The sequence below is a fragment of the Marmota marmota genome, unplaced genomic scaffold, assembly GCF_001458135.2.
Source record: "Marmota marmota marmota unplaced genomic scaffold, marMar, whole genome shotgun sequence".
Lineage (NCBI taxonomy): Eukaryota > Metazoa > Chordata > Mammalia > Rodentia > Sciuridae > Marmota > Marmota marmota.
In genome coordinates, this window is record NW_025999990.1 from 38,330,244 (window position 1) to 38,342,932 (window position 12,689).

Genomic DNA, 12,689 nt, shown 5'->3' on the forward strand with positions numbered 1-12,689 from the left:
AAAAAAAAAAAAAAAAATAACACCCTTTGAAAATGTTTGATAACCATTTTCCTTTTTAGTTGGACTGTGATTTTTCTCCCTTCATCAACAGAACATGTACCAGTTTATTAGGAGTTCCGATTCCATCCCTCCATCCCTGGGCACACGCAGCACACTTCCTGTCTTAGGATTCCATTTTCTTCTTCCCTTCATTATTCCTTCCAGTGCTTCCCACCTTTCCCATTTTCCAACAGGGTATATAAGCAGCAGCTTCAACCGTAAGGTTTTCCTGACAAGGACGTCCCCCAACTTGGTATCAGAAGCAGCACATAGTGAGATTAGCCAGAGAATTAGCAACCTCAGGCACAACCTGTCCCCATGTGTCTTATCTGGACAACAATGGGGCTCAGCCAACCCAAGTTACCAAAGGCTTACTCTGTGGCCTGTCACCTTCAACTAGAGAAGGTGACCACTGTCATAGTTAGCTAAGCAGCTTCTGATTCCAGCCTAGAAAGCCCAACACTTTGAGATAGGCTCAGTGTAGGACAAAATACCTTTTCTTGGTAAGTGGTAACTCGTCTTTTTTTCCACATCTCAATGCAGGAGGTACTAAGGGAAAGACACCTCATGGCAAATGAAGTTTGGCAAATGAAGCAGGTAGTAACAAACGGAGCCTTAACTTGCTATAATTAAACTCACAGGTGGGCAGATGCTACTTCTCTGTAAAGGGTACTGCACAACTGATTTTCAGAAGATCAAACTGAATTCTCAGCTATAAGAACCCCATGAGCTGTACAGGTAAGATTTAGTAAAAACTTCTAACTGTAAACAGTGGTCTTTCATACTGGTGACTGATTTTCCAGAAAGAGAGATTTCAGGACAGTGCATCTCTTTTTTTTGTCTTCTTTGGCAGTAAATAGCAAGGATCTGGATGGAAGCGGTCACTTCAGAAGGGCAAGGTACAGAGCTCGAGAATACTTCATCTCCCTTTCCTGTTCCATACAGAATATCAAGTCCCTGAGGCAGACTCTCGTGATTCTTGGACGAAGCAACTGTTTGGTGGCTGTCAGGCTTGATGCCCCGGAAGCAAGAAAGTTGTCTTTTAATCCCTAAACAAAATAAAAGGAGAAGCAGTTTAACTTAAGGATCTTTCACAAAGGAAAGGTCTGTCAAGTCTAGCCCACTACCCTCTGGGTCCTGGAGATCAGGCATGCCCGATCTCCAAAGGCCACCCACCTCTTCCATGACCTCATTCTTTCAGCTGGACCCTGGCAACAGCTTATTTCATAGGTGTATGAATTCATTAAAAACTATTAGATTGTACACTGTAAATATGTGTAATCTTTTGGATGTTGACAGTAAAGGTAAAAATAAGACTGTGCTTTGAATGGGTCGCCCTGCCCCCCCCCCACCGTCTGTCGGAATTCTCATGTTCAGTTACTTTACATTGTGTGACAATAATTTGTATATCACCATCACATGCCCCCAAGACCAGAAGTTTTCTGAGGACAGAGATTATCATTTTTGTTCCTTCTAGGCTGAACAAAGTACAAAAAACAACACAGATTATTCAATAATATTTTCTGCATTGAATCTGCTGGTTCAAATCAGAACCAAACCAAACCAAAACAAAACCAAACCCCAGAACAACCAATGTGAGCATCATTAAAAAGAATTAGTGAAACTCAACACTCCTATATTAAGACAGTTTTTAAATAATAATGTCTATATACTAATATTTTAAGACAAAATTTAAAGAAATTAAAAATAATTCTCAAAAGATAATTTTATAAAAGTAAAATCTCTTAATTCTTTCATTTACCATACTTGTTTCAAAAAACATGTCCATTGAATTGGCAACTCTCCTTTATCTGCTCAAGACTTATACAAGATATTTAACAAACATAGGAAGCAAATCTTTTCGTTCTCTTACTATTCTTTTATAACCATCAATTTTTTTGTGTGGTGCTGGGAATTGAACCCATGGCCTTGTGCATGCAAGGCAAGCATTCTACCAACTGAGCTATATCCCCAGGCCTAACCATCAAATTTTAATTAACCATGCCCTTCACACTTCTGATTGAATTGTTTTGATGAAGGGGAAGGAAATTCTTTAGGGTCTCCAAATCACCAGGGTGAAAAATAGTCAACTTAATTCCATGCATGTTGGTAGAATGACTTGGGAGGTACTTTATCTGATAGTCAAGTAACACTTTCATAAAAGGTACTATCCAGTTTTTGAGAGATGGGATGTCACAATTGTATTTCTACACTCATTAGGTTAAACTCATTCACAAGAAATCATGGAACAAATTTTGGAAAGCCCATGTTTTAGAAGAGATGGATGCTTGTCATAAGTAGCATATGGAGAAAGAGCAAAGACACACCAAACAGCAGATCAAAGCCGGGGTCCTATTAATTCTGGCAGCAACTTTTGTTTTTTTTCTGAGTTTCATTATCATGTAATTGCTTTGCTTCAAGAAATGTGAGTAAAGTCATTCTCTGTAGGCATCACTACTCAGGGATGGTACAACTTGGATGTCGCCTTAATTACTATAAATTATTACTATCCAAGATCTTTGCAGAATAGGCCCCCCAACTCAGTTTTGGAAAACTGAATAAAAGTATACTTTAGGAAGAAAGTTAGTAAAATATGTCATTGGCAGAGAGGGGCAATTTTCTTGTTTATAGGAGTTATCTGTTTAAAACTACAGTATATTTAAATAGAGGCACATTCTTTAGTTACAAATTAGACATATTATGCTAAAGCTAAATCTATACATTTTTAAAAATGTTTCCTACCAAGAGTTTGTCTAAAATTAGTGTTATATTTATCTGATTTTTTCAATTAAATGGCTAGATGGATACTATGTCTCAGCAATTCCACTTCTATGTAAATACCCAGGAATGTGTCATATTTTAATCAAAACTCATGTACACGAATATTAGCACTACCAATCCCAATAGTCCAACTAGAAACAACCCCAATACTTAATATAAGTGGAATAAATTGTGGAATATTCATACCATGGAATATTATACAGCAATAACAAATGGGTAACATGAATGAATATCACAAAAATGTTAAATGAAAGAACACAGACACATATATTGTATGATTCCATTTCTACAAAGTCTCCGAACAGATAAAGCTATAAAGGTCCCAACAGTGAGTCCCATGGGGCAACTAAGAAGTGACTAGAGGGGACAGGGGTCTTCTCAAGTTCTGGTGATGTTTCCCCTCTTGATCCAACTACTGTCCATGTGGACACGTTCAAGATGTAAAAATTCAGTGGGCTTATGATTTGTTTACTGTCTGCATCAATGTTACATTTGGATACAAAATTAAATTGCTACCTTTTTTGTTTTCAATCTTATTTTGGTAGGAAATAAGAGGAGAGGAAAAGCGGGGAAAGGAAATAAGAAAAAACTTGTTGTGCATTAAAAAAAAAAAATCACCCCTAATCATCTGGGGTAAGGAACAAAGGGGGTCACAGTTCATGTTTGTCATGTGACAAGCCTGAAGGATCCAGGCGAAAGAGCAGTATTATCGCTGCCAACAAAGGGTTGAAAAGGAGGTCATTCCAACAGGATGCAGCAGAAGGCCTGAGGCAAAGTTATAAATGAAACAAACCCCAAGGGACATTCAGTAACCCACAGAAATGTCTTTCATAATTCACAACTTTACAAAGGTGATAGCATTGTCTTCCCCCAAATAGTGACTGACTTAGAAAGTTAATCTTTCTGAAACTTGGATACAAAATATACATCTAGCATCTTTATTCCCTTGCCTTATGGTCTAGAAAGGATACAACTCTGATTTGTTCGCTTCATAATGATCTGCCCAGAAAAATCAGCTACCTCTCAGTTATCCAGAGAAGGGAGTGGAGTGTACACTGATAACTCAGAACTAATACCAAACCCGCCTTTCTGCCAGTAATTTTGATCTTCCTCCCCAAAGCTGACTATGTCTGACCTGTGGTCACACTACACTGTCAATGCCAAAGAACACTAACATAGTTAAGGACAGAGTTTTGAGAAAGAATAACAGGCTCCTGTCACAATGCAATGCTTATTTCTAAAACAGAGGAACGGTTCTCCCACTCAACTCTCTGGGTTAGGATGTTCCTTAATCTGAATTCTTCACCTGGATAGAAAGAGGGTAAAATGGAAGATGAAAGAACCAATTCACTGACCTAATACATAATTACCCTAGGAAGCCTAAACAAACAAATGTAAACATAACCCAAAACTGCCAGATTGATGGAGTTAGCCTTTGTTAATTTGTTAAATTATATCACCAAAGTTTCTATTTTTATAAAACACTTTTGAAGAACTCTTTTACTCTTAAAAGAAAAACATGAATATAGTCAGTTACCAGTTTCAGAGAAATAACACTGTTGTAAGAATGACATTAAATAGTTAAAAATATTCAGTCATCCAAATTCTTATCCCCTCAGCTTAATAGAGCAAGTGCTGTGAAATGAAACTTTTGTATTTCTTTTCCCACGTTTCCTTAAGGTTAGGTGATTGCTATACCAAGAAGTAGGAACAACAGCATTATGAATCCTGTGGCCTCAGGAATACTGCTGAGGTCCTCTGACTTCATATGGGTCTGTGTTTCCAAGTGTCACCATCCCAGGTAACCTAGCTTCATGCTTGTCCATGCTCTGTTCAATGCAAAATTATCTGAGTTATTGGGCACAGAGCTATAGTAGGCAGCACAGCAGTCAACATCAGTTAGTTGTTAATTTTATAAGCAATTGTAGACAAGCAATTTCTCTGTGCATCAGTTTCTTCATCTGCAAACTAGGGACAGTAAACAGCAATAATCTCATAAGGTCAGTTTGAAGATTAAATGAGAACAGTGCCTGACACACAATTCTCTCTAGAAATGTTGGCCTTTAATGATCATAATGAAATCGTCAGTCAGCTGGGAGGCATGGAAATTCACAGGAAAGAGCATAATTCTAGCTCCAGACCTTTTCTCCCATCCTCTAGTTACAACCGGTTGGATTTTCCTGCCCACATCCTTCTCTTTCAAGTTCTTGCTAACGTAAGAAAAATAATTCATGCTGTCACACTTATCTTGTTTCCCTCAGTGAACTTTTTGAATTTTAGTGGAGCTTTGAGTGCCTAAAGCTAAAAAGTAGACAAAGAGGCATTTTAGACAGTGGCACATGAATGAAGGATATATCCAGGGGCAGAAAGTTTTTCTTACATCCCTGCAATCAAACAGTGGCAGAGCTTGCTGCTTTCAGTTTCTAGAGCCTTATCAATACTGGATCTAGAAGCTAAAAGTCAATCCATTTCATTCCATTCTTTGAATAGTAAGGCTAAGAAAACAAATGTGTCCTGGAATTTTAACAGTTAACCAAGAACAAAAACTGGGGCATTTAAAACAGAGGAGTTGAACAGCAAAAATTCACTACCTTTCTCATACTTTCCATCCACTTAATCCCCTGCTACCAGACAGCTCCTAAACTGTAAGGAGGACAAGAACTGGGCATGGGGAATAGGGAATAAAATAAAGATATGGAACCAGAATAAAAATTGGACATAAGACTCAAAAGCAACAATAAATAGAACTGCCCTGGATGCCTGATTCAATGGAATGTGAACACTGAAAATACTTATCCCAAAGACGGAGCTTTCTAGGACTTAAAGGCAATGCAGAGTAGAAACTACTGAGCTTCGATATTGACTGCCCTCTGCTGGTCAACAAGCAGAACTTTTGAAGCAACTTTTGATCTCACTTTATCCACCTTCATTTTACTCCCTGAGTTATTTCAGAATACAGACAACGCTATATGGCAATTTCCGCCCTAGAATTTGGGGGGCTGGGGTTGTGGCTCAGTGTTAGAGCACTTGCCTTGCATATGTGAGACGCTGGGTTCAATTCTCAGCACCACATATAAATAAACGAATAAAATCAAAGTCTGTCGACAACTAAAAAACAAAAATAAATTTTTAAAAAGTCTTTTACAGAAGTAAAAAGACTTGTGTAACATGGAACCATGGGCTTTGAGTTCTCATTCTAGTTCTGTAACTGTGAGAGAGATGGATAATATTACTAGTTGCCATATGCTAACGACCAACCCCAAATCTTGATATCAAACAGAACACTTTCTTAAATTCCAGACCCTATTGTTCAATTTTCTGATGAAGTTTCCAACTTAAAGTACTTTAAGGTATTTTAAATTCAACATGTTTTGAAATTTCCCTTTCTCCTCTTTATTTCAAGGAATGGTAATACCACTTAGATGCAATGCTCAAGCTAGAAAACTGGATGACATCCTCAACCCTTTCTTCCTCAATGGTCTGACACTAAACAATTCTACCTTAACAGTTTTGAAACATCTACTTTTTCCTGCATTTTCACTTCTAGTGTCTCCTGCCTAGATTACTTCAATAATCTTCAAAAGACTCCCTGTATATTTGGTATGAATATTACTTCCACTGTAATGTGAATGATATCACTAAAATAAAAAATTACCTGAAAATATTTTTTCCTGCTTAAAATGTTCCACTGGAAAAAAATCACCTAACCAACCAAGTCTAAATACCCGCACATGACAGACACGGTCAAACATGCACACTAAAGCCTCCCTCCCCAGTCTCTGCTCTCATTCCTTTCTTCCTGTCCCAAGCTACTGATCATAGAAATAAATTTTTGCCTCTTTTATCTAGACAGCTAACTGCATATTGCATTCTCTCTTCCTAAAACCCCATTCTCCAAGCCATCTGTCCTATCCTCAAGTCACATCACCTATGCTCTTTAGAATTCAACTCAGACATTACATTTCCCCAAGGCTCGCAAGCACAAACTTACCCCAGATATACACAGGCACAACTCCTTTGTACTTCAGTGACATCTTGTATTTTCCCTACCATTACATGTCTTCAGGGCAATGCAATTGCCTCTAACTTACCGCTCACTAAAGGGGAAAGATTTTGCACCTGAGAATACTGTATAGTTTTTGTCTCTTGGTGGTAACCAGGCAATGTTTGTAGGATGACCATGTGAAAAGTGTCACCCAATATCATCACTTACACAAATGAACAATGAAAATGAACCATGTTATAGGCTCTGGACCTTATAAATCAAAATCTTGATGTCATTCTTGGCTTTAAGTCAAATAAATCTGAAGGATTTACGTTGGTAAAGCCATTTGTACCCAGCCCTCTGACAACCTTTCTCAACTGTTCACTGCCCCCCAAGCTGCCACTAGATGAGTTATTAAAAATGGTATTTTATTTTTTACATTTTCTCTGAACAGTGAGAAAGTGATTCAAACCACCAAGTACTACAACACATATGAAGAGCAAATAGTGAAATAAATAGTCAACACTGAAGAGCAATGTGACCTGACTGCTTCCTATGGCTAGGATGAAAAGTCAAGCTAGGACTTGCCCATTTATAAATGTGGTTGTTTTCTCTACATGTTTACTAAAGCACTCACATTAAAAACTCATCTAGACTATGTCCAGAGATCAGTTTAACCTACTATTTTGTTAAATTTTCTTCAAAGGACTACCAGTTAAACATTTTTCTTTAAAAACTAGCTTTGATTTTATCCTTGAAGAGCTGTGAATTTTTAAAAAGGCTACAATATCGATAAGGGTTGCTGTGCCTCACAGCTAAAGGTATATTTATCAATACCTTTAAATATATTGACAGTAGCTTTGTTTAGAACTCCAGTAATTCTACAATTGGTGAGTTGTAGACAGGCTGATAGCAAATATTACTAGAAAGAAATAAGAATTTATTTAAAAACTGAAGGCACAGAAATGGTAAATATTAGTTTTCTAAACTCATTGTTTTTCCTTTCATAAATTCTTTAAAGGATATATGACCAAGTAATAATAATTTATTGTGAAGGTTGGAATAATTAGAAGTAAAATAGGTGACAGCAATAATAGCACAAAGGGTAGGGGTGTGTGTGTAACAGAATCATATGGTTCACAGGCTCTTACATTATATGTGAAACAGTATTAATTCAATGTTGACTAGTCAGTTACAGATGCATATTTAATCTTTAAACAGTAGATACAACAATCATTAGGAAATAAAAAGAGGTACAGATAAAAAGGCAACAAAAGATATAGAATGGAATACTAAAAATACTACTTGATTAACTTAAAAGATGAAAAAAAAAAGGTGAAACAAAAGTAGGAGGGGACAAGTAGAAATAAATAGAAATTCTCAGATGAAGCCTACCATATCGTTAAAGAAAAAACTAATGCTAATACTCCTCAAATTATTCCATGAAATAGAAGGGGATGGAACACTTTCAAATTTGTCCACGAAGGGCTGGGGTTGTGGCGCAGTGGTAGAGCGCTTCCCTAGCATGTGTGAGGCACTAGGTTCTATTCTCAGCACCACATACCAATAAGTAAATAATTAAATAATTAGAAAAAGAAAAAGAAAAAAAATTGAATATGAAGCCAGTATCAAACTCATACCAAAACCAGACAAGGATATGCCAAGGAAAGAAAACTACAGACCAATATCCCTGATGAACTTAAATACAAAAAACAACTTTTATTTGTTTTGTTTTGTTACCAGGGATTGAACCCAGGGGCACCTAACAACTAAGCCACATCTCCAGCCTTTTTTATTTTTTATTTTGAGACAGGGTCTGCCTAAGTTCCTTAGAGCCTCGCTGAGCTGCTAAGGCTGACTTTGAATTTTCAATTCTCCTACCTTGGCCTCCCAAGTCACTGGAATTACAAGCATGAGCTGCTGCCCAGCTTACATGCAAAACTTCTTGATAAAATATTAGCAAATCTTATTCAACAACATATTAAAGGATTGCATATCATGACCAAATTGGTTTTATCCTAGAGATGCAAGATGGTTTAACATATGCAAATCAATTAATGTAGTTCATCACATAAATAGAATTAAGGGGAAAAATTACTAGTCATCTCAATACATACAGAGAAGGTCTTCAACAAAATTCAGCATCCATTCATGATAAAAACACCAAAGAAACCAGGGATAGAAGAAACATACCTCAACATTGTAAAGGCTATAATATGAAAAAAACCAAAGTCAATCGCACAGTAAATGGGGAAAAACTGAAAGTATTTCCTTTAAAGTCCAGAGCAAGACAAGAAGATCCAGTCTCACCACTCCTGTTTAATACAGCACTAGAAATTCTAGCTAGAGCAATTAGGCAAGAGAAGGAAATACAAGGGATAAAAATTGGAAATGAAGAAGTCAAATGATCACTGTTTGCAGATGATATGATCCTATACCTAGAAGACCCAGAAAACTCCACCAAAAGACTGCTAGAGCTAATAAACAAATTTGGCAAAGTTGCAGTTACAAAATCAACATACAAAAATCAACAGCTTTCCTATAACGCAACAATGAACCTGCTGAGAAAGAAATGAGGGAAACAATTCCATTCACAATAGCCTCAAACAAAAATGAATACAAAACAAACTTGAAATAAATCTAACCAAGGAGGTAAAAGGCCTCTACAATGAAACTACAGAACACTGAAGAAAGGAATCAAATGCTCAGAATCAATGTAATTCCCATCAAAACACCAATGACATTCTTCACAAAACTAGAAAAAAACAGTCCTAAAATTGATTTGAAGGAACAGAAGTCCCAGAATAGCCAAAGTAATCCTAAGCCAAAAAAAGCAATGCTGGAGATATCATGATACTTGACCTCATATTACACTATAGAGCTAGAGTAACAAAAACTGCATAAAAAAAACTGCATAAAAGACACATAGACCAATGTTACAGAATGAAAGTCATAGAAAAACCCACACAGATACACTCATCTGATCCTTAACAAAGGTGCAAAAAAACATTGGAGAAAGGACAGCCTTTTAAACAAGTGGGCTAGGAAAACTGGTTATCTCTATATGTAGAAGAATGAAGCTACATCTTACCTCTCTTTCTTTTTTCATTTATTCTAATTAGTTATATATGACAGTAGAACACATTTTGATTCATTGTACACAACTGCAGCACAACTTTTCATTTCTCCGGTCCTACATGATAGACCTCATCTCCTACCCTGCATAAAAATCAACTCAAAATGGATCAAAGACCTTGGAATTAGAACAGAAACTGCAACTCCTAGAAGAAAACATAGGGTAAGTGTTTACCCTATATGGACATGGACAACGACTTTCTCCACAGGACCACTAAAGCTTAGGAAATAATGCCGACAGTTAATAAATGGGATGGAATCAAATTTAAAAGCTTCTGCATAAGAAAGGAAACAACCAGGATTCTGAAAAGAGAACCTACAGAATGAGAGAAATCCTTTGCTAGCTACTCCTTTTACAGAGGATTATCTCTAGAATATTATAAACAACTCAAAAAATTACACACCAAAAAACCACATAACCCAATTAATAAATGGGAAAATAAATTAAACAAATACAAATGGCCAAGAAATATATGAAAAAAGTTCAACATCATTGGCATTTAAGCAAATGCAAATCAAAACTACACTGAGTTTCCATCTCATACAGGCCAGAATGGCAGTCTTCAATAATACAAATTAATAAATGCTGGAGAGGATGTGAAAAAAAAAGGAACACTTCTAGACTGTTGGTGGAATTGTAAATTAGTACAGCTGCTATGGAAATCAGCATGAAGTTCCTCAAAAGAGTAGGCATGGACTACTGTGTGACCCAGCTATATCACTTCTAAAGAATCAATCATCATACAACAGTGACACAGGCATATCCATGTACAATTCACAATAGCTGTACAATGGAACCAGGCTAGGTGTCCATTGACAGAAAATGGGTAAAGAAAACATGGTATATACACACAATGGAGTCAGCCTTTAAAGAAAAAAAAAGGAATTGTGTCAGTTGTAGGAAAATGGATAGAAATTGAAATCACTATGTTTAGTGAAATAAACCAAACTCAGCAGGTCAAGGGTCATTTATTTTCTCTTATATGCAGAAGCTAGAGAGGAAAAGAGGGAAAATTGGTGCAAGGGGCAATCTCAGGAAAATCAGTAGAGGAAAGGGACCAGGGGGTGAAGGGAGTGATATAGACCAAATTACATTGTTATATTGTATGCCTGTACGAATATGTAGCATCATTATGTAGAACTGTATAGTACCAAAAAAAAAAAATGTGAAGAGAGGGGAAAAAAAGACAATTGCAGGGAGATTGGTAAAGTAGAGGAAAGGGATGGGGAGGGAGGAAGAGAGGGAAAGGGAAAAAACACTGGAGAATGAATGATACTGGCCAAATTGTTATGTTGTGTAAAAATATGAATATGTAACAACAAATTCCACCATTATACAACTATAATGCACAAATAAAAATATAAAAAAAAAATAAAATTAAAAAAAAAAAAGATGATCCTTTGGCCAGGTGAGGTGACCTGGCATGCCTGTAATCCCAGGCATTTTGGAGGCTAAGGGATAAGGATTGCAAATTTGAGCTTAGTTTTGGCAAGTTTGAGGCCAGGCTCAAAACTAAGCAGGACCATGTCTCAAAATTAAAATTAAAAAGGGGTGGATATGTAGCTCAGTAGTAAATTATCCCTGAGTTGAATCCCTAGTAGTGTTCCCCCCACAAAAAAATTCTTTGAAATTAGGGAAAAACAATGCTAACAGCCAATTTTAAAATCACGGGCAAATTACCTTTTTAAAAAGCATTAACAACAAAAAAAATAGTTTGGGGCTGGGTTATGGCTTGGCGGTAGAGTGCTCACCTAGCGAGTGCAAGTCCCTGAGTTCGATCCTTAGCACCACATAAAAATAAATAAGTAAAATAAAGGTATTGACAACTACAACTAAAAAATAAATATTAAAAATAAATAAGTAAATAGTAAGATGATAGACTTAAATCCAATCATAATGACAATTACATTAACTGTAAGTGGAATGAACATTCTAAAGCAGAATTCAAGACAAAGAATATTATTAGAAATGAGGGTCACTTCACAATGATAAAATGGAAAGACATAATAGATTTGCACCTAAAAACAAACCATTAAACAAGAGAAGCAAAAACTTATAAACAGACAAATGTACAATCATAGTTCAAAAAAAAAGAAAAAGCAAACACTTCTCTCAGAACCAATGGGAAAAACAGCCAAAAATCTAAGTAAGGACAAGGAAATCCTGCAGACATTAACTCAACACTGCAGAAACACACAGCCTTCTCAAGGGCAGAGATGACATTTATCAAGGTAAGTCATGCACTAGGCCAAGTCATAGCAAGCTGAGAAGGAATGAAATTACTGACTCTGTTTTCTGACCACAATAAAAATAAGAACATTTGGAAATTAAAATGACATACTATTAAATAATCTGTATGCCAAAGAAGATAACACCAAAAGAAAATTAGAAGATATTTTCAAACTAAATAATAATAAAAACAAATATCCAACATATCAAAGGATCTGAGGGTGGAGCTAAAGCAGAAAGATAAAGGAAATGTATAGCTTTTAATGCTTATGTTAGAAAAGAAATGTATAAAGTCAATTATGCAAAATCCCTACTGAAGAAGTTGGAAAAGAAAATATTTATTCAATTCATGTAGAAGAAAGGAAGTAATAGAATAGAAATTAACACAATAGGAAACAGATGAAAAATTTTAAAAATTTAAGCCATAAGTTATTTTTTAGAAAAGATTAATAGACTTATGAGGCATGATAAATAATTTTGTGAATGACCTTGCCAATGTAGATGAGTACAAAAATTCTT

General features: G+C 36.1%; 1 protein-coding gene across 2 annotated transcripts in view; it reads right to left on the reverse strand.

The window, feature by feature from the left end:
• Positions 1-6: 6 nt before the first annotated feature.
• Taf4b (TATA-box binding protein associated factor 4b) overlaps positions 7-12,689 on the reverse strand; it is a 129,120-nt gene continuing 116,437 nt past the window's right edge. For both annotated transcript variants that reach the window (XM_048806409.1, XM_048806408.1), the window contains one exon: positions 7-1,088. In XM_048806409.1, coding sequence (XP_048662366.1) covers positions 921-1,088 — 168 coding nt within the window. In that variant the 3' untranslated portion in view covers positions 7-920. The remainder of the gene's footprint in view (positions 1,089-12,689) is intronic.